At 40.1% G+C, this 23,258-nt stretch overlaps 1 protein-coding gene across 1 annotated transcript in view; it reads left to right on the forward strand.

Moving 5' to 3' along the window:
• GBE1 (1,4-alpha-glucan branching enzyme 1) overlaps nucleotides 1–23,258 on the forward strand; it is a 289,971-nt gene that overhangs the window by 186,167 nt on the left and 80,546 nt on the right. Inside the window, exons 8-12 of the mRNA XM_054046998.1 lie at nucleotides 8,559–8,674; nucleotides 8,933–9,060; nucleotides 15,677–15,775; nucleotides 17,922–18,032; nucleotides 22,639–22,810. Coding sequence (XP_053902973.1) covers nucleotides 8,559–8,674; nucleotides 8,933–9,060; nucleotides 15,677–15,775; nucleotides 17,922–18,032; nucleotides 22,639–22,810 — 626 coding nt within the window. The remainder of the gene's footprint in view (nucleotides 1–8,558; nucleotides 8,675–8,932; nucleotides 9,061–15,676; nucleotides 15,776–17,921; nucleotides 18,033–22,638; nucleotides 22,811–23,258) is intronic.

The following is a 23,258-nucleotide window of genomic DNA, read 5'->3' on the forward strand; positions in this document are numbered from 1 at the left end:
CTTGGGCTATTGTGAAATTACTTGGGGGGGTTTCTGACATCAAAACGCTCAAGTTTTCAAGGAAGACAAAGCACCACTCTAATATAGTGCAAAAAAATGTAACAGCTGTATGTCTAATAAGGGAAAACATTAATAAACTTTCATTAGTAATAGAGAGAATGTGCCCTAAGAATGGTGAACTATACTTCAGGAAGTGATAAAGATACTCTTATTGAAGCATGTTCTCAAAGGCCATTAATCTGTGATTGCAGAGGGGGGAGGACAGAAGAGAGAAAACCAGCATTGATTTGAGTTATGTGCTAGCTAAAGCACAAATCACTTGTCTGTCTTGGCAATATTGGAACACATCACTTCTCTCAATAAAAATATAGCATCCGTCTATCCTTTTATATTAGTATCTGATTTAAGCCTAATAACTGCATATTTGCAAAACCTTCCTATCTTCACAGCATGAGCACGTAAATATTAATTGTATTTAAATACTTCTCAGTAGGGGCAGTTATTAGACTTATACTTGCAAAGGGCACTGGCATGCGAGAGACCTCCATTTTTTGTATTTGTGAAGATTAACAGAGAGATACCCGTGGTTTTGTGAGGATAGTTTACTTAAAAAGTTTCAAATGTCCAGAAAGCAATCATTTGATAGAAGGCTAATCTGTTCAGGGTGCTACTTTTGTGCTATTTATCTTCTTATGTACCTCTGAATCAATTAACTAAAAAAACATTGTCCCCTAAATTATTCTAAAACAGTCTTCTAAGTTGAGAGATCTACATACTAATTTTTACTAAATGTATTTTTAATTTTGAATATCCAGGAAAGAGCACAACTCTGCTGGAAAACAGAGTTGTTCCTTTATACTACTGAATTTGAGCCCCCAGAGGTTGGTTGCATCTAGAAAGATTAGTATCTAAATTTCCCTAATTTTGGGGAGGAGTGATCTATCTTGGATCATATTCCAATTAGTTAAGAAAGAAAGAAAGAAAGAAAGAAAGAAAGAGAACAGTACTGGGTACATGTTAGGTGGCTGTTTCTGAGGCACGAGCAGGAAAGCGCAAGAGGGGAGGACTCCTGTCTCATACTGAGAAAGAGGGATGATCGATGACTTATCTTAAGTGCCTATACATAAATGCAAGAAGCCTGGGAAACAAGCAGGGAGAACTGGAAGTCCTGGCACAGTCAGGGAACTATGAGGCGATTGGAATAACACAGACTTGGTGGGATAACTCACATGACTGGAGTACTGTCATGGATGGATATAAACTGTTCAGGAAGGACAGGCAGGACAGAAAAGGTGGGGGAGTTGCATTGTATGTAAGAGAGGAGTATGACTGCTCAGAGCTGCGGTATGAAACTGTAGAAAAACCTGAGTCTCTCTAGATAAAGTTGAGAAGTGTGAGCAACAAGGGTGATGTCGTGATCGGAGTCTGCTATAGACCACCAGACCAGGGGGATGAGGTGGACGAGGCTTTCCGGAGAAGAAACAGAAGTTGCTAGATCGCAGGCCCTAGTTCTCATGGGAGACTTTAATTACCCTGATATCTGCTGGGAGAGCAATATAGCGGTGCACAGACAATCCAGGAAGTTTTTGGAAAGTGTAGGGGACAATTTCCTGGTGCAAGTGCTGGAGGAACCAACTCCCAGACTGCTGCACTGGGCAGCACAGTATGGGGGAGAAGGTGACCAGCCCTCTGTGGAGAAGGAAGTGGTTCGGGACTATTTAGAAAAACTGGACGAGCACAAGTCCATGGGGCCAGATGCGCTGCATCTGAGGGTGCTAAAGGAGTTGGCGGAAGTGATTGCAGAGCCATTGGCCATTATCTTTGAAAACTCATAGTATCGGAGGAGATCCTGGATGACTGAAAAAAGGCTAACGTAGTGTCCATCTTTAAAAAAAGGGGAGGAGGAGGATCCGGGGAACTACAGGCCAGTCAGCCTCACCTCAGTCCCTGGAAAAATCATGGAGCAGGTCCTCAAGTAATCAATTATGAAACACTTAGAAGAGAGGAGAATGATCAGGAACAGTCAGCATGGATTCACCAAGGGGAAGTCATGCCTGACTAACCTAATTGCCTTCTATGATGAGATAACTTGCTCTCTGGATGAGGGGAAAGCAGTGGATGCATTATTCCTTGACTTTAGCAAAGCTTTTGATACGGTCTCCCACAGTATTCTTGCCACCAAGTTAAAGAAGTATGGGCTGGATGAATGGACTGTAAGGTGGATAGAAAGCTGGCTAGATCGTCAGGCTCAACGAGTAGTGATTAATGGCTCCATGTCTAGTTGGCAGCCGGTTTCAAGCGGAGTGCCCCAAGGGTCAGTCCTGGGGCTTGTTTTGTTTAATATCTTTATTAATGATCTGGAGGATGGTGTGGACTGCACTCTCAGCAAGTTTGCAGATGACACTAAACTGGGAGGCGTGGTAGATATGCTGGAGGGTAGGGATCGGATACAGAGGGACCTAGACAAATTAGAGGATTGGGCCAAAAAAAACCTGATGAGGTTCAACAAGGACAAGTGCAGAGTCCTGCACTTAGGATGGAAGAATCCCATGGACTGCTACAGACTAGGGACCAAATGGCTAGGTAGCAGTTCTGCAGAAAAGGACCTAGGGGTCACAGTGGACGAGAAGCTGGATATGAGTCAACAGTGTGCTCTTGTTGCCAAGAAGGCTAACAGCATTTGGGGCTGTATAAGTAGGGGCATTGCCAGCAGATCGAGGAACGTGATCGTTCCCCTTTATTCGACATTGGTGAGGCCTCATCTGGAGTACTGTGTCCAGTTTTGGCCCCCACACTACAAGAAGGATGTAGAAAAAATGGAAAGAGTCCAGAGGAGGGCAACAAAAATGATTAGGGGTCTGGAGCACATGACTTATGAGGAGAGGCTGAGGGAACTTGGATTGTTTAGTCTCCAGAAGAGAATAATGAAGGGGGATTTGATAGCTGCTTTCAACTACCTGAAGAGGGGTTCCAAAGAGGATGGAGCTCGGCTGTTCTCAGTGGTAGCAGATGACAGAACAAGGAGCAATGGTCTCAAGTTGCAGTGGGGGAGGTCTAGGTTAGATATTAGGAAACACTATTTCACTAGGAGGGTGGTAAAGCACTGGAATGCGTTACCTAGGGAGGTGGTGGAATCTCCTTCCTTGGAGGTTTTTAAGGCCCGGCTTGCCCTGGCTGGGATCATTTAGTTGGGAATTGGTCCTGCTTTGAGCAGGAGGTTGGACTAGATGACCTCCTGAGGTCCCTTCCAACCCTGATATTCTGTGATTCTATGCTTCTATGAATACCTCTGCAAAATATATAGCATATATATAGCTGTATAGCATGCTAGGTTTGTGGTGTCTCTATATGCCAGCGGCTGCTGAGGCAAATTTAGGCTGAACAGAACCTGTAAGTAATTGCATTATAACCAAAGGTCAGTGCCCTTTTTGTCTGTGTTTTACCAACAAATAAGGGATTCCCTGCCCCCAAATAATTCAGTAGGAATATGCACTAAATGTGTATTTTCAAATATTTTAATCAGTAAATGTTACTTTTGAGCTGACTACATCACCATGAATGACTTATCACTTGGCAGAAGCTTCTGTTTTTCCTGATTCTTCCCAGATGAGGTCCCGTCTGATGTAGGACTCAAAGTACAGATTACTAAATAATGAGAAAACTGCATATCTTCAAAGCTAGTGAGAGATTAATTAATTTCTTTTTTTAAGTGACTAATGTGTAAAGGGATTTTAACATTATTAAATCAATGAAAAGCAAGTATTTTCTTTATTCCTATTGTGTAAGTCAGAGAACATTCAAAACTGTTCTGCATTCTGAGAACTCTGTGCATATTTCTCTGGTTTATTTGTACTCAATAAGTGCATGTTGGAAGACTTTGAGGACTCTAAACAGCTTATGTTGAATAAAAGTATGCTTGTCAGTGTGTTTTAGCAACTTATGCTGCTATAGATATTTTTTTTTATAGATATTTAAAAAGTTGCGTTCTAACATTTTAAGCACTTGAGGCAGCTTAAATGCATAGGCACCCTCAAAGATTTTCTTTCTGCTAAAATAAATAAAATCTTATGGCCAAAAAAAGATAGCTCAAAGGATGTACAATTAAAACAAATTGAATTTATAATCAAAGAAAAGGTTAGTGCACTGGTAAGTGTGTATATATAGTAGTATTTATTTATTTGTTTGTGTGTAAGCGTGCTTCTGGAATTTACTGTACGTGGGCAGCAGGCCCAACTGACTTCAGTAGAACTCTGCAAAGACAGAGTGCATTGCAGGATTGAGGTGTAAATGTGTCATTTAACATATTCATTAATATTGTAATTGTTAATGTTGTAAACTATATAGATTGTGCAATATCATTGAGTTAGCATTGCTATTGAAATATTAATTTTCCAATTTCCTGAATTTTGATAATTTAGTCACAATTTTAAACTGGCTACAGGCAAAAATGTTTGCTGTGGCTTGATTCTAGGAACTTACCAATTAAGGCCTGGTCCCTCAAATGCATTATGCATTTTAGTAACTTTATGCCTGTGAGCAGTCTTATGGCAGTCGATTCATATATGGAAAGTTTTGTGTGTGTGTGTGTGTGTGTGTGTGTTATAAGATTGGGTTTAAAATAGAAGGTGATGTAATATACAAGGTACTTGTGTTGCATTGTTTTTCACAGCTATTTTATTTTCGGTGTTCGGTGTTTAAAAGATCAAAAATTAAAACATAACCTGGAATGCAAAGTTCACAGCAGCTTACACGTCTTTTGATATTATCAACATCACTGCTATAATTCATTAGGAAAAAAATTCTTGCATACTTCTAATATCATGAATTCTACACAGATGTCTATATGAATGTAACCTAATCAAGTTCAGCAAAAAGGTCATTTAGTGTGGATCTAGTCTAAAAAGGCAGCGTGAAAATGCTGTGATAGCAAATGATTGATCATAGAGAGTAAGGGGGAAAATACTAAGGAATACTAATTTAAGATACATTTGACATTAGCAGAAATTTGTATGGAAAATGTTTAGCAGTATTTTATATTACTTAGAACTCAGAAGCCTCAAACAAGATAGGGGCCCCTTTGACTGTTGACATGGTGCAAAAATATACCAAGATAGTTCTTCCTGTGAAGAACTCACAATCAGAAAAAAATGACACATGAGAGGGGAGAGGAGAGACACCCAAATATATACAATGGTTGAATAAGTTTGTAATCTTTATATTATAAATAAATAAAGCAGGTATCAACTATTTTCCTTGCCTGTATCCTGCTCAACCTTGTAAGATACTTACAAATGTTGGCAATTTTAACAGGAGTGTTTGCAAGTCAAGAATATTAGTGGTATTGGCTGTAATTCCTATAATAGGAAATAGTGACTGTAGAGTAGGGGTGGGCAAACTACGGCCTGCGGGCTTTGGATCCGACCTGCGGGATTGCCACCCCGTGGCACCACGGGCCCCGCGCCGCTGCTGGGGCCCCTGGGGGAGTGCAGGGGGACAGAGGGCTCTGTGTGCTGCCCTCGCCTGCAGGCACCGCCCCCCGCAGCACCCATTGGCTGGGAACGGGGAACCGCGGCCAATGGGAGCTTTGGGGGAGGTACCTGCAGGTGAGGGCAACGCATGGAACCCCTCTGCCCCCGCTCCTTCAGGGGCCGCAGTGACATGGTGCTGGCTGCTTCTAGGACTGGCACAAGGCCAGGGCAGACAGGGAGCCTGCCTTAGCCCCGCTGCATGCTGCTGCCACCCTGGAGCCACCCCAAAACCCTCCTGCACTCTGCACCCCAACCCCCACCGCACCTCTCCTGCACCCCAACCCCCGGACCTGAGCCTCCTGCCGCACCCCTCCTGCACCTCAACCCCCTGACCTGAGCCCCCTCCCAGACTCCACACCATCCTGCACGCCAACCCCTTGCCCTGAACCCCTTCCTGCATACCAGACCCCCTCCCACACTCCGCACTCCCTCCCGCAGCTCAACCCCAGCCCTATATTCATGTCCCTGCATGCAATTTCCTCACCCAGATGTGGCCCTCAGGACAAAAAGTTTGCCCACCCAGTAGTTCCAGGTTATATGGAACCTTTTTCTCCACTTCATGTATGCTAAAAATGTGCATACACACAAAAATAAAATAATAAACCATAGAAAGTGTAGATACTGTAATGAATTGTTAATGAACTCTACTTGAATAAACAACGTTATTGTCTCAAGGTCAAATCACTTCACCCAGTGCATACTGTGATTCCATGCGTTTAGGGTTATGTAATATAATATGTTCCCCTTTCCTCCATACAACAGTTCCACATCAGAGCCAGATTGAAAACCATGGGTTCTACTACCTTACACTATGCATAACCCTATGTGGGTATAGGTGGGTTTTCTAGTGGATTCTGTGTAGCTGTGGACAACTTGGCATACTCCACCTTTGCAGTAGCACAGATTAGAACACCATTAAGCATCATATAGGTGGTGTGGAGTTCCCTCTGCAGACACTTTCTGCAACAAACTACCCCTAGTGCAGTATGAGCATACTGATTCCACGGTCGTCTGGACCGTGTCTGCAGAGATTGAGGATTCAAGAGATTGAGATTTACTGGTGATATCCAGAATGTCATGAAGCTTTGAAGAGTGTATATTACGATTTTTATGAAGGTGTTCTTGGCTTTGTACCTGCTGCAAATGGATGTGACGTTATAAGAACATTCCATTAGTTTAGTTACCATCCTGTCCCTTTGGGGTTTTTTTCTGTCAATTTCTATGATTTTTTTTTTTTAACTTAGTGTGTCCATTGACTTCAGACTACAGAGCTTCATCCTTCTGTAACTCAACATTTCTGATTATACTGGTATCTGGTATTGCCTGAAACTCCATAAACACTTAAAGTATAGATGGAGCCTTCATAGCTGTTTCTTTCCTTATTCAACTATGTCTCTAAAGGATAGTATGACTTCTGATATTTTCCTCACTGATAGTCTTCACCAAAGTCTTCTTAAAACCTCAGTTTTTTCCAGGCAATACCTATCTTGCATTTTAAATGTATCACTTAATTTTGTTTCTCTTTACGTGTCTCCCATCACTAATAATTCCTTTACACATTTTTATCTCAACATTCTCCAGTCTAATTATTTAGCTTACAGAATATTCTTGCCTACCAACTTTATTTGTTGTTTAGTGATTTTAACCCTCCCCTCCCCCTTGTAAAGTTCTTTAACATATCAAAGTTAGTCTTAAGGCAGGACAGTTGCCAAGGAAGTTTATGGAATATAAGTCAGACAAGCAGGCTGGTTGGATCATTTGCTTGGACAGGAAGAAAGATGTTCCCGGTTTGCCTGATGAATGGACTGTGGGGAAGAGAATGTAGTTTAAAGGCACATGCTTCCATCTGAGAGAGAGTGAATAATGGAGCCAAGCTGTAGCTTTCTCTGATGATGGTACCATCTGGGAGAGTATCCCTATACAGGAGCTATAATTGGAGAGTGACGGAAACTTTTTTTGTTTAATGTGCCTGTGTAAGCTTAAATATTGGTTCTAGTTGAAATTTCCCTTGTTCTTTCAAGCCTGTTTCAGCTCTTGTTTTCGTACGTTTATTTCCCCCACCAGTGATATTTACTCTATTGAAAGTGTCTTAAAGTGTATTAGGCAGGCAGATAGGATAAGATCAGAAGTGGTCATAGAAACTGTCAAATTACTTTTTCTGTGAACCTGTACCAAGTCTCTACAGGTGAAACACTAATGCAGGGGTCGGCAACGTTTGGCACGCGGCTCGCCAGGGTAATCACCCTGGTGTGCCGAGCCAGTTTATTTACCTGCTGACGCGGCAGGTTCGGCCGATTGCGGCCCCCACTCGGGCCAGTGGGGGCGGCGAGAAGCAGCGTGGGCGAGGGATGTGCTGGCCGCGGCTTCCCAAAATAAATCTGTTAGTCTTTATGGTGCCACCAGACTCCTTGTTGTTTTTGTAGATACAGACTAACACGGCTACCCCCGATACTTAAATTCTTTAAGCAACTCCTGTGATCCAACAGTCTACCTAATGTTAACAGTATAGTTATTGATAGCTTTCTTCTTCCAAATGCCAAAAATGAGTGGTTTTATTTATTTTAATGTAAGATGTTTGCTTTCTTTTGATCTGCAAATCACAGAAATGTATAATTTACTTTGGAACTAAGCCTTGGCTAGTATGAAGTTTTGGTTCTGATTTTTCAAATACACCATAAACCATATTTCACTGGATTTAAACACATTTTGAGAAACAAAGATAAGTAGTAGTAAGGAATATCTAGATTAAAAGTAACATGGATGTTGTATTGGATTAGTCATTTCTAAATCAAATTTAACCTAACTTCCTCCATCTTAAAATTGCATTCTGTTAACATGAAAATTGTTTTGGTAGAATGATTTTTTTTATGGAAAAACAATGAAGAACGTTGTTTGACATATTCATTATGATGGAACAACATCCAGTAGAATATAGCTGGTACAAGTATTAAGTAGAGAATACATTGTGTTAGGAAACTTCGTATATTTTCATGTCTTAAACTTTAGAAATTATTCCTATTAATATTCTAGTTGGGAAGTTCTGAGATTCCTTCTCTCTAATTTGAGATGGTGGATAGAAGAATATGGCTTTGATGGCTTCCGGTTTGATGGTGTTACATCTATGCTATATCACAATCATGGAATTGGTAAGTAGATTAATCTATCTAGTTTTTAATTAAAGAATACCCTGCCTCTTGGTCTTACTGCGGTACTTTTCAGGAAATGGTAATAACAAAAAGATACACTGGGTAGATCTACATTTAAGCTATTTTAAAATAGTGAGTTTAATCTTTTGCTGTGCTGCAATTAAATGGATTATTGCAATTTTTTTTTTCTTTTTAAAAGCTTGACACTTGTAAATCTGACTCACTATATTTGGGGCCTTGATCTTCTTTGGTCGCTAGGTACGGGCTTCAGTGGAGATTACCATGAATATTTTGGCCTACATGTGGATGAAGATGCCCTCGTTTATCTAATAATGGCCAACCACATGATTCATTTATTGCATCCAGAATCCATAACAATAGCTGAGGTAATATTAAGTTTAGCCATTTCTTTATATCTGAGTAAAGGTTTATAGTATCAGTAAATAAGTGTACTTTTGAAATGTCATTCTGTCTTTATTACAACTTCTTTAGAGTTATTAGTATATTTCACATCATTTAACATGAATCAATGTCCATTGTAGTGAAAATTACCTGCTAATTATTAGTGACAATTTTGTTAAAGAAAAATATCAGCAGATAAATACTAAGGGTGGATGGGTTCCTTCTTCATGAAATCATCTGTGTGTTCAGGGGGAGGGGAGAATTAAGTATTAATGATGATTTTTCTTTCCATTGGTGGGACATTACGGATGCTGTGGGTTAGCATGTATGAAGGTTCTTAGTTAAGATATCATTGCTTTGCTTGCTTGTTATTGCTCTATGATTGCCAAATGTTGACTAGTTATTCATGGTACCAAATGTTCACAATTAATAGTCCCAAAGACTATGCTGATATAATTCAATATATGCATAATTGACAATTATATGCTGATATAATTTAATATACGCATAACTGATAATTCTCCTCTGTGATAAATATGATAATTTTTGAAATTTCTTAAATGTTTATGCTAATTTAGATTGAACATTAAAATTGTCTGGGTTTCTGGGTAAGTAGGATTCTTCTTCGAGTGCTTGCTCATGTCGATTCCATTCTAGGAGTGTGCGCACCTACGTGCCTAGTCGTTGGAGATTTTTGCCTTAACGGTATCCGTAGGGCCAGCTGTGGCACGCTCTTGGGTGCCGTGCTCATGCACCGGTATATCAGGCGCCGCTGGCCCTATACCCTCTCAGTTCCTTTTTACTGCCTGTGGTGGTTAGTTGCAGTGCCTTTCCTTGCATAGCAAGAGCTAGCGATTTTGTGTCTTCTGACTTTGAGCTTTAGGGATTTGTAAATAATTGTTTATAGTAGTTAGTGTTAAGTAGTTCTTAAGTGTAGTTAGGAGTTAGAAATTAGTCACAGTGGGGACTTTGCTCCGGGTGGGGCATGCCCCTTTCTCCACGGTTAAGCCCTGCGTAGACTGTAATAGGCCTCTACCTGTAAGCGACCCCCGAGTGCTGTCTGAAGTGCTTGGGGGAATCGCATGCGAAGGAGAAGTGTCATAAAAATTTTTGACCCAGGACTCAGAGTGGGATATTCAGTTCTGGGCTTTCCTCATGGAGGCTGCCCATTGTCCAGCTTCCGAGCCATCCCTCCAAGACTCGCCTACTACCTCAGCTTCAGTGCACACCGCACCCCCAGCACCTGACTCCACCCAGCACTGCTCCCTATTGCCAGTGTCCACAAAGAAAATGAAGCAGCACCGGGCAAGAAAGACCATGGGGCATCAGGCAAAGGACCCAGTGCAGGCCGCCAGCTACTCCGGAACCACATGGACTTGTCTTCCTGGTCAGGGCCCTTAGCCCCTTAAAGGATCCACTACTGACTCCTGGGAGTGGTAGGGGACCCAAACTTCTGACAGCATCAACGCTTTCCCAAGATCCCTCAGCACTGAGTGAGAATAGGCCTCTGCCCATGCTGCTGGCACAGACTCCCTACTAGGGCAAGCCAGCCGCTAAGACCCCTCAGGAGGCGGTAGAACACCGCCAATCCCCCGAGACAAGGAAGTGCTCTCCATCACCATGCTGCAGATCTCTAGTGTTGCAGCCCAGATCCTCTGGGGCTTACCCTTGGTCACCGGCACTGCGATCGTGGTCCCTGCCATCTCTACATGGATTGTGTTAGGGGAGGCCCCAGTCTCTGTTCCACCAGCACCGTTTGCCCTCCCTCCAGTTGTCCTCTCAGCACAGATCTTGGCCACCTGCCCTGTGGGAGCTCTCCCTGTCATGATTCCAGTCCCCCCGTCCCTGGTACCCTTGATATTGGCACCGATCCTCCCATTCCAAATACCGGTCTCCAGCAGCGACAGTCAGCAGGCAGACACAGGCGTCGTCAGCCCCTCTGTAGTCACCAGAAGGAGATTCCTCCAGCACGAAAGGGCAGTTCAGCCCCTCGCTAAGAAATCACCCGGCATAAATGGGCACCTGACGCCTCATCGATGTCTATGGCGCTACCTTGGCAGCATGGCCAGTGGCCTTATTGGAGTGCGTGGGTCATGCCAGTGGTGACGATGCTCCCTTCGCACCGCTCATCTGCTGCTGCCTCAGAGCAACACTGGTGTCACCAGCAGCAGCAGACTCAGTGCATGAGACCCACTTGGAAGTTGGGGTAGAGGAGACAGCGCTCACCCCAAAACTTCCCTCTTCCATGGGGGATTATGTGCCAGAGCCTCCCCTGGCAGTACAAATCGTCCTCTTCATCCCCAGATGAGGCAGTCATGGGACCCTTCAGGGTTTTAAAGAACACCAGGCCCTGCTTTGACGGGTGGCTGAGAACTTGGGCCTACAGATGGAGGAGATAGCCAAGCATGTGGACACCTTGTTCAATGTCCTCTCAGCCCTATCCTGGCACGTGTTGCACTACCAGTGCATGACGGGATCCTGAAAATTGCCAAAGTCCTCTGGCAAACCCTGTCATCCATCACTGCCACCTCCAAAAGGAAAGAAGTACTTTGCCCTGGCCAAAGGGTTCAAATACCGTTATATACACTCACCTCCAGGCTCACATGTTGTCTCTGTGGCCAATGAAAAGGACAAGCAGGGGCACACTAGTTCAACTCCCAAAAGTAAAGAGGCCAAAAGACTGGACCCTTTTGGGAGTACAATTTATTCAACAGCCAGCCTGCAATTCCAGGTGGTGAACCATCAGGCCCTCTTGGGCAGATACAATTTTAAGTTATGAGACTCCCTCCGTAAATTCAAGGAGTCCCTCCCTCAGAGTCTGGCCTGGGAATTTGGCACTCTGGTGGAGAAGGGCACCACGGCCACTCTCTACAGATGCGGTGGACTCGACGGCTAGGGTGGTCGTGTTGGTGGTGGTCATGAGGTGCAGCTCCTGACTTCAGACCACCTGCCTGTCCCACGAGATGCAAACCTTTATCCAGGACCTCCCATTTGATGGGAATGGTCTCTTTTTGGAACAGACTGATATGAGGCTGCAAGGACACTCGGGCCACCCGTCTCTCCCTGGGCATGCGTACGCCTCAGTCTACATGGAAACAGTTCCGGATGCCTCTGCTGCCAAGGCCTTGTCAAGGGTCTGGTTTTGGCTTCAAAAAATTGTTGGCATGCAGAATAGCTAATGGTAATATCAAACTCCAAAGCAGTAAGTTTCTGTTAATTGACTGTTGCGTGTTTTTCACTGACGTGTTTTTATGTTAAGGAAAAGAAACTCTTAAACTCTTAAGAATTTCTTTGTTAGTATAATAATACTGTGTAATGCATCTGGATTTGTTTGTTTGTTTGTCCTTCTAGCCACCTAGAAAAGACACACGCAGAATGCATCTATATGTCATGAGGAATGTGAAGGCCTATTTTTTAATCCACACTATTTTATTAAGAATTCCAATTTCAGCCTTCAGAAAACAAAATAAGGCTAATTTCAGTTGTATGTGACATCCTAATATATAACTGGCCACTGTATACCAAAGTGTTGTTAAGAGCTTAATGACATCAGGAATCAAAAATAGCAACTGATGAAAAGAAGCAATTATTTGATGCATAAAACTTAAGGTGGCTATATTCATCTTTCGGTTCACTTCAAGTAAAATTGGTTCATCATCTAGGGAATGATAGTCAGATTATCAGCATTCTTCCCGATGAAACTTTGAATTCAGCCTGTTTGTATTATCTGGTTTAAGATTCTTTTTAAACAAGATTGGTCTTCAATTTATTCTCTTTAAATTGAAAACTACGGTACTTCAATTCAATACATCATTTTTCTGTCTAGGGAGAGTCTATATACAAAATGTGGAATTGAGCCACATGCTAATGATAGAAAGAGATTGGCATGGAGGAACTATTGATATGATTTTAAATTAAAATGGTTATCATGAATTTGTGCTTGCATGTAATGACAGTTGAATAAGTTCCTCATGAGAGAAGAGAGGTTTTGTCTAGAGTTTGACAAATTGTCGTATACTCCTTGAAGAGTTGTCTGATCACTTTAAGTAAAGAATTTTGTAATTTTCTGTGTATTCCCCATCTAGCTCTTTGCCTTAGTAATTTCTATGCCCAAGGTAACTTTCAAAGTCCTGAGATTCCTTTTTTGACCGAATCCTTCAACTCCCACGAAACAAAAATAAAAATGTACCTATAAAGGTGCCTTACATCTGGATGTCTGACTACCCATCTCTGATTTTTTGGTTGTGATACTCCAAATAGTGCTACTGGGGCCAGCCTGTTCGGCTACCAGTGTCCTCTGTTCTTTGTGTCATCCTGCATGGTGTGAAACAAACACTGATGCTAGATAGGAGTACAGTGTAGAAGTAGGTAGTGGTTGGCTGATTAAGGTTTCCTTCAGCCTTTCATTTAAAGTGAGAATTAAATGATTTTCGTAATAATGAAAACAAATGTTAATAACCAAAATTACACCACATGCTTCAGGCAAAACATTGATTTTCTGGAAGGCCACAAATAAATCCATTAGTATTTTCAGGTCTAGGAAAGCATCAGACTTCTCTGTGAAATTTTAGGGCTGCTATCTAATGTATTGCTCCAGTCCAACTAACAAATGGGTTTTTATACTTCAAACTTGAGTTGCCTGTAAATCTAACCAGAGTGGTATGCATAAGCTATTAGTTTAAAAATGTGAACAAAGTTAGCATTTATCACTAATGTTTCTATTTATGCCACTGATGTAGACAAATATGTTATGTTGAGTTTTTATGTTTAAAAATTCTGGCACTTAAAACTGTAGACATTAGCTTGAGAGAAACAGTAGTTGCTTGATTGGCAAAGCTCAAAGCCTCATAGAAACATTGTCCTTGATCTCATAGTCTTCAGAACATCATGCTGTCAGGAACTTACCAGAGACTGCCTTGCACGTCTCAGCAGGTGAGCAGCCATGAATGCCATGTGCCTGACCAACTTAGGAGAGCTGTTGGACTCCCCTCCTCCACGCTGCCTTAACTGCTTGGGAAGGGAGAACTACTTCCATGGACCTTGTTGGTTCTATTCACCTTATAGAAGGTATCCATGTGGGAAGAGCCCAGAAGTGTAGAAAATCTTCTGACTAATGTAGAAACTCTTCTGTCAACCAATTTTAACACTTTCAGGGCTCCTTACATTTGTGTTTAAATAACAATATCCACACTTAGCCCTGGTCTACAATGGGGGAATAATGTAGCTGACGTCAACGTACTTAGATTGACTTACCGTGGTGTCTTCACTGCTCTGAGTCAATTGCTGCCACTCCCCCGTTGACTCCGCCTACGCCTCTCGTGGCGGTGGAGTACAGGAGTTGACGGGAGAGGGCTTGGGAATCGATTTATCGTGTCTAGACCAGACGCAATAAATCAATCCCTGATGGATTGATGGGTGCCTGCTGATCCGGCGGATAGTTAGATATACCCATAGACTTTCTCTCAAGTCTGCTACAGAAAACATTATACCAAATAGAAGACACAAGAGCATGTTTAAAAACAAAAGTGAAAAATCACCAATCTCGATCAGTTTATCCCATTTAACCATATAACATGCACCTGGATCTTCTAAACTGGAGCAGCTTTCTCCTAGAGTAGATCAAATGTAGCAAAAAGGCATTTGCCTTTTTTTTTTGCAAGTGAAATACAGCTTATTTTGGTTACTTTTTTGAATGTGGCAAAATGTGTGCTGACACTGCAAAAATTGTGCTGGAAATACTCCTATGGCTTGTTTGAAAATCTTTTATTCATACAATAGTTAAAAAAAATCATAAATGTTTAGAGATATGCCATAATTGAAGGGTTGGAAATTTCTTCTGTGTTTATAAAGTGGGGGCCATCCCTTCAGAAACAATACTATGTGATGAAAGTGACCAGTCATATGGTATATTCAATAAATGATACATTCACAAGCTTGAATTATATTTTAAGGGAGAGAATAAAGCTGATCAGAATTTCAATCCGCGTTTTTGATTCTGAATTGCTTGGGCACTTCCATTGAAGTGGTAGAGGGAATTATCCCATTGGATTCAAAGTAAGGAATCTGGGATTGAGTTTTATGAGCATATCCTAATTGTTAGAGCTAGTTGACTGGATTATTTAGTTTACATACATCCAAGTAGTCTTTTTAAAAAAAAAAAAAAAAAAAAAAAAAAGTAAAAGCTAATCAGTGCTAGCTCTCATCACACTAAAAATAGTGTAGCTATGACAGTGCAAGTTGTGGAAAGGGCTAGATGCCCTGAGTAAATTCCTGTGGTCTCTGATGAGCATGTACTTGGGGTGGCTAGCCCCTGGCAGTCCCATGGCTACACTCTCTTTTTAGCATACTAGCTCTTTCAGAATTAGCGTGGAGTATGTCTCCTTAAGCTGGGAGTCTCACCCTCAGCTCGGAAACTACCATCATTACATTAAAGTGTAATTGTATGCACTGCACCTGTAGACTTTGTATAGCAGTAATGTTTGGAGCTTGATATGTGATGCCTTTTTTTTTTTTTTAATAGGAAGCTTTCTTAGAGTGGAAAATGTAAAGAACCACTTGAAGTTCTAGCAAAATAATGTTGCAATGTATTCTTTATTCAAGGATGTTTCTGGAATGCCAGCTCTTTGTTGCCCTATTGCCCAGGGAGGAGGTGGATTTGATTATCGGCTGGCCATGGCAATTCCAGATAAATGGATACAGGTGAGAAGACAAGATTCACTTTTGTATTTTCTGCTATTGAGGTGTGTTTATATAAATAAACCTAAATACTACAGGTAGCTTTGATCTGTTAGTTTGCATACATTAGTTTGCAGTTTTAGTGATTCCCTCCATGCCCCTCCCCCCCCCCACACACACACACACCCTTTAAAAATCTTCATAGTTTCTAGCCAGGACTCCAGAGGTTGGATTAGGAGTCATGCCACCATTATGGCTCAGACCCTTCCTTTTGATGACCTGGAGCTCTTGGTGTGAGGTTGATGGGTGGTCTTTGTGTTCTAGTTGATTTTATTTTTCTTTGTACTGGTGAGCATAGACAGCTTTGTTAGGCTTTTGGGATAGAACTTAAATCTATCTCTTGCAACAGCTCTTTTTATCTCTGAAAATTGAAATAAACGTGTATATAATAATCCTATATTTATGTACAAGATACGATAATGAAATGAGCCCTCTGTAAGTTGAATGTAGCAACTTTTATCTAACACATAACTTAAAAAGTAAACAACAAAAAACTAAAACATACACAAGAACATGCTGTGCCACACACCAACAACCACTACGATGTTTATAAAAAGAATAAAAAACTGTAAATGTGCTTAAAGAACAATGATGCCTTAAACAAACTCCAATAGCTCATATAAGAAAGGGATTTAAATCACCTTCTTCTTAATACAAGGAATCACAAAAAAAGGAATAAAACAATAAACAATCTCAAAAGGCTGGCAGACCCTTCAGAGAATTGGTCTTTCAATTAGACCTAAGATTAGAAGCAAATCCCTAATGATACCATGATCATCTTAAAGCAATAAATATTTCATATGAGCATTAATGGCCTCAATAAGAGCAGTGAGTAACTTAAAGAAAAATAAAATGTGACTTTCATTGTCCTTAGTATCTTTACTCGCAAAAGTGTGTGACAGGGAGGGAGTGGTGTCCTGAAACTCACAGTTGTAAACCCCATTAGGTGTGTGGGATTTTTTTCTCAATTGAAAGTCATGTCACCAACAAGCCCCAGCTGATGTTCATGAAGTTCTGTAAGTATATCCTTGGAGTAGCAAGTAATAGCCAGTGCTAATGAGGGCTGGTTAGAGCTTTCTTTCCATCAGCTTTCTTGAGCCGGTTTTGGGTAGGAAGTGATGGATGGTCTCTAGAGCAATACAAAGCAAACCAGCCTCTTCGAGACAAGGAAGCAGTTTGACTTTTCAATAAGGTACCTTTTGGTGCCTTTATATCATGTATGAGAACATTGATATATGAATTGAACAAGTTCTGCTGACAATTGAACAAGTGATGCATCTTTTTTCAGATTACTGCTTGTTTCTATTCCTAACTCCACTGGAAGGTCAACAACATCTGTTTTCTCATAAATCAGAAATACTCATTCCAAAAAATAGGCTAATACGATATATATCATGTATGCTTCTATTAAGCCAAACCCAGTTTATTGAGAATTTTCTTATAGTGAGTGACTTTGGAGTAATGATATCTACCTTCTCATTGTTGTGTGATCAAAGTATTTAGTGTGGAACAGCAGGTTAGTCTGTTTACATATCTGTGTTAATTTGTACTTCTTTGACTGCATGCCAGGTGGCTGCTGCAATGGTTTTTAACTACATAGTGTAATGTTAAACTCCCTGGTTATATTACTGACACTTTTTTATATAACATTTTAATTGATATTCTTCAGAAATAATTTTATTTTTTAAGGTTAAACTACAACAAAAACAGTGGAGGCTTATGAAGTATTGCATAACAAAGAAGAGAGAGGGCTTCAACACTGAAATTACTCTGTGTAGTCGACCATTAAAATGGTGCCAAGTATCCCTTAATGTTTTATAAAGCAGAAAAGAGATCAGTTTAAATAATGTTGACATGCTATGGTTATTAATCAAATGTTGGCAGTTGATATGGCAGAAAACATGAAACATGGGTTTAGAAATTCTATAAAAGAGAGTTCAGAAAGGAATCCCATTTGGGAGATCAAATAGGAGAAGCGCATCACTCCAAGTTTTTTTTTTTTTTAAATTAGGAGTGACTAAGAATAAACTTCAAATCCCCGAATGCCATGGAAAAAATATAGAATTCAGTGTAATAGAAACAAAAGTAATGTTTGAATTACCTTTAACAGATAATTAAAGAGTTGAAAGATGAAGACTGGAATATGGGCAATATAGTGCATACGCTGACAAACAGGCGGTATGAAGAGAAATACATTGCATATGCAGAGAGCCATGATCAGGTACTATAATAAATATTTTGATTAAAAACTGTATGGAGGAACAAATTAGTACGCTTTACATAGGTCAGTGCTAAAAACTGAATACCATAGTCAAGATTTTTTTCTGTGCCCAGTGCCCTTTGGGACAGTTTTATAAAGGGGGCATGACTTTCAGAGGGTGAATGGTCAGCACACTCTGAAAATCCTGGCCTCGTTAAGACAAATCAAGTGGAACGCCAAACATTTGTGACAATCTTGGCTTATATTTTTTTTAATATGGTTTGCCACCTGGAGTCCTTCTGTTAACCTAATTCACAAAAACAGAGCTCATGTGAGTATCCAATTGTCTTCAAGGGGAAGAATCACCAGTGTAAGAGCTACAGGACCAGGTGCTAATTTAATTTCTAGTTAATCATTCTTTAGCAATTTTATTTGGAGATGGGGAGTGAAAGAGGAAGAGGCAACATTAAGGCTGGAAACTTCAAAGCACCGAAGTCCGGTAAATAGAAGTCCCACAGCAACTGTACATCAGCTTACTCGCATATATGTAATAGTCTCTAATACTATGTAAGTTGTTTAAATGTATGCTTTATGTATGCTGAGTACAATGTAAGTTAAGATAAGATTGCTTTGGGAGTCATTCTTGAATTTTCTGATTTTGTGTGTATTTAAGTTTTCGATAATAAGTCTTTAGCCTTTTGGCTGGTATTCACATGATCAAACCCAGTTAAATCTGTTTAAATGTGATTGGGTCACTCTAGACTGTATGGCCCAGAGTACAGCAAATGTTTTATTTTTATATTTGTATCCAGTGAGAACATACCAAAATGGCCAGCCATATTGATATCTTCCACAGCCACTGTAAATGAAGCTTCACCTGTTTGTAGGACACGTTGGAGTCTTTCATCCATCAAACATATCTCTTAAAATTTGTTTTGTTAATGGGAACAAATTCTTAGACTTTGAAAGAGGCTTTATCTAGGCTATACATAATTTGAAAGCCTTCTTTAAGTATCTGGTTAGTTTCCTCAGTTGAAAAACATAAGAATTGTCATACAGGGTCACACCAATGTTCTATCTAGCTCAGTATCGTGTCTCCGACAGTGGCCAGTATCAGAGTTGAGGGGGGAGTGTTGGAGTGATTCAGCCCTGTCTTCTCCTTCTGGCTCCCTACATTTAGGGGCACTCCGAGCATGGGGTTACATCCATGACCATCTTGGCTAATATCCACTGATGGATCTATCCTTGATGAACTTGTCTCGTTCTTGTTTCAGCCCAGTTATGCTTTTGGCTTTCACAACATCCCATGGCAACAAGTTCCACATGTTAACTGTGTGGTGTGTGCAAAAGTACTTCCTCTTCTTTCCAATAAACTTGCCATCTATTAATTTCATCAGATGACCCCGGAGTTTTGTGTTGTGGAAAAGGGTAAATAACACTGCCCTATTTACTTTCTCCACATCTTTTGTGATTTTATAGTCCTCTATAATATCCCTCTTTAATCATCTCTTTTGTAGATTAAGCAGCCCTGACCTTTTTAGTCTCTCCTCATATGGAAACTGTTTCATACTCTTGATTATCTTTGTTTCTCTTTTGTAAACCTTTTCCAGTTGCACTATATCCTTTTGCACCCAGAAGTCCTCATCTCATTGGCTTGCTTGCTTGTTTTTCCCCTCTCTAAATCGAGCTGATGCTCTTTACACAGGGCTTCTCACTGTTCTTTGAACATTGGGGTCCTGATCTTGACTGGGACTGTGGATTCTACTGCAAAAGGCATATTATTTTGTGATTATTCATTCCCTTGGAAGTTGGACTCCCATTTGGATTTTTCATGTGGAAAAATGGCTGCTTAACCTAGATCACAAAATAGCATTACTCTTTTTTTTATTATTATTATTTTCATATTTTGGACTGGATCCTGTCAGTTAATTTTGTTTTCTCATATAGCAAAGTATTTTGTTTTGAACATTCTAGTTAATAGTACACAATTTGGACTGGAAAAAAAAAACATAGCTTTTATTCTTCTTCAAAGTTCTGTCTTCTACAGTATGTTTTTGAATTAACTATGGACAGTGATGCAAATGAAGTAACCAGTTTGTTGTGACAGACTCTCTTTCCCTGGTAAACTGAAACCCGGTACTGTTTTTTGTGGGTGGTTTTCTTTTAGTGGGTTTTTTTCTTTGTGTTTTTAATATCCTATACAGCTGTTAGACTTTAGGCTTCAGTGTTTTTGTTTTCCATCTTAAAAATCATAACTGGATGGCAGACATTTAAAAAAAAATCCATTTATACTGAGAAAATTGAGATAAGCTTTTATTTTTATTATCTTAGTTTGAACGTATTTACTGGGAAAATGGCTTGCTTTCCAACGTGGCTTTTTTTACTACCCAACCTATTGTATAAAGGAGAAAATGAAAGTTCAAAATAGAGTATAAAATGGGAATTGGACTGATTCAACCCAAATTATAGCTATTTGTGAACACACAAAATAGTATATTTGCATCAATCCTTGGATGTGCAGTCTTGGATGTGCAGTTTAAAGCTGTACTAAAATAAACCTGGTTAGAGAGGATTTATGGGACGTTGTTTTTATACAGGAATAGACATTAGCAAGGTGGGGTGTTTTTGTTTGTTTGTTTTTTACAATAAATGAAGTAATCTTTCCTTCAACAGATTTGCCAGTATTCTTGTTCCGCTAAGCTATTTTCTAGAATAAGAATCAGTGCTCGATGGAAGGAATACCCTATTCTGTGCTATCTATGCTTAAAGATTTAGTGTACCAGTAACAAGCTATGGAGGCAACAGCTTTGGAAGTATCTGGAACATCTTTGGGGGTATCTGAAACAGCAACGTTAGTAGCATTTGAATAAATAGATAGTTGCAATGTTCACACATGCGTTCTACAAAACTAGCCATTTTTCATCGGCCATGAAACAGCTGCTTGATCTGGTCAACACAGCAAGTGATCTTCCTATGCTTATGCTCTGTCATCAAATCACTTTGGGTGAAATCCTGGTTCCACTGAAATCAATGGTAAAACTGCACTGACTTCAGTGGGGCTAGAATTTTTGCATGTCCCCATTTCCAGAGCTATAAAATGGGGATAATGCTATAGTTATGTAATGCTTATGTTACAAGTATCTTCTAAATCTTGGGAAATATTTACACAATACAGCATTTCAATGGATTTTTGAATTTTCAAAATATTCTTATGGCTGCTTTTTCATTTCTGTACTATGTACAGGTGTCCAAAAGACTTCTGTGGTTGTTCTCCCGTAGACTGAGAGAACGGAAGCCCTAATCACAGAATTGACTAATACTTACCCTGTGGCATAAGTACAATAGTTATCAAGTTAATTATTTTGCTGAGTACCATGTCTTTCTTACAGCCGTTCTGTCAAATACGGGGCGAGAAAATTGTAGCATATAAAACACGATACATGCAAAAATTAACTGCAACCTAGTTCTCTGAAACACTCATTTAGCATGTACAATATAAATATATGGAGTACTCATTTTGATTTCCTTCTTACTCTTAACTACATATTCTTCTGTTATATAAAATCTGAGTTTGTATGGCCGTCAACTCTTTTTGTGTGAGGGGGTGATTTCCTTTGTCTAGGCTACTAAAATGGATAAGGAATTTAAAGTACTGTAATCAGAATTGTATTTAAATCACCTTTACATAAAAATGCATCTTCTGATATCTATAAACAAGATGAAGAACAGGAGTACTTGTGGCACCTTAGAGACTAACAAATTTATTAGAGCATAAGCTTTCGTGGACTACAGCCCACTTCTTCGGATGCATCCGAAGAAGTGGGCTGTAGTCCACGAAAGCTTATGCTCTAATAAATTTGTTAGTCTCTAAGGTGCCACAAGTACTCCTGTTCTTCTTTTTGTGGATACAGACTAACACGGCTGTTACTCTGAAATAAACAAGATGATTATTTTGATAATTCAGATTTCCATTTTTGAATACCTACTGAACAACACAATTAAGTTTATAAATGGCTTAAATGTTGGAATTGCTACTGGACCAATAAATCAAGCGAATGTGTAAGCCTGTTTGAAAAATCTACTTGAAATGGCTTCCAAAATACGTCAAATGGAAATCTTCAGCTAAACAGACAAAACATTTGTTTACTACTACTACTACTACTACTACTATTGCTTACAAAAATATTTACTACTATAGATTAAGGGGTAACTTGAACTAGGCTGCTTTGAACAGAATAGCTTTATGCAATTGCTGATTTCCAATAGAACTGGAAGCCTAATTTTTCTCTCTGGGCTGAAATCCTAAAAACACAATTGTATATCTTTAGCTGTGTGTACACAAAGCATTCACATTGTTCACTAAGGAATCCTTAAATTGGAAACCTTGTTAATATCCCTTTTGAATGTTGTTCCAGATACTTTATTAAGTAATCTTTATCTCTTGTCTTGTTTTCTCTGAGGTTCCTAAAATGTAATGTTTGTAGTATATTATAGTTAATCCAATGTACTTGTCACTTGATCTAGAACACACATGTTTTTAACTATTTACATTAAGAAGCTCTTTTGGCACATTGAAGATTCTCCTCTCCACCCTCCTTCCCGCTCCCCCATTCCTTTATTACTCCAGGCCCTTGTTGGTGATAAGACGTTGGCATTTCGGCTGATGGATGCAGAGATGTATACAAATATGAGTGTACTTTCACCTCTCACTCCGGTTATTGATCGTGGAATACAGCTTCATAAAATGATTCGCCTCATTACTCATGCACTTGGAGGAGAGGGCTATCTCAACTTCATGGGTAAGTGATATAGGCTAAAAGTCTCCATTTTCTTTTGTCGTGTAGGCTTTGTGATGAAGTAAAATGACCTGGCAACATCCTGCAATTGCAGTATTTATCACAGTGTTGGAGATTTCAGTTTAAATACATAGTTGACTTTTTTCAAAGTCTCTTTTAAGATGTAATGTAGTCTACAACAGGAAAATTTAAATTGAGTCATTCTAGGGTTTACAAAAAATATTTTAATTTCAAAAAGTGTTAAATTAGTTGAAGTTACAGGAGCACCTATAGGGGGATACATCTCGAAGAACTTCAGTTACTGCAAGGTGAGTAACTTCCCCTTACTTAAAATAACATTCGTATAGCAGCTCTGAGTTTGCTTCAGGCGGAGCAGAGGTGAGCTGGGGTGGGGAGCTGCCGTGGGGAGGGGGAGGCCTCAGGGCAGAGGGGGGTGGGGAGCTGCCACAGG

The sequence above is a fragment of the Malaclemys terrapin genome, chromosome 1 (genome assembly GCF_027887155.1).
Source record: "Malaclemys terrapin pileata isolate rMalTer1 chromosome 1, rMalTer1.hap1, whole genome shotgun sequence".
In the NCBI taxonomy this organism is placed as follows: Eukaryota; Metazoa; Chordata; order Testudines; family Emydidae; genus Malaclemys; species Malaclemys terrapin.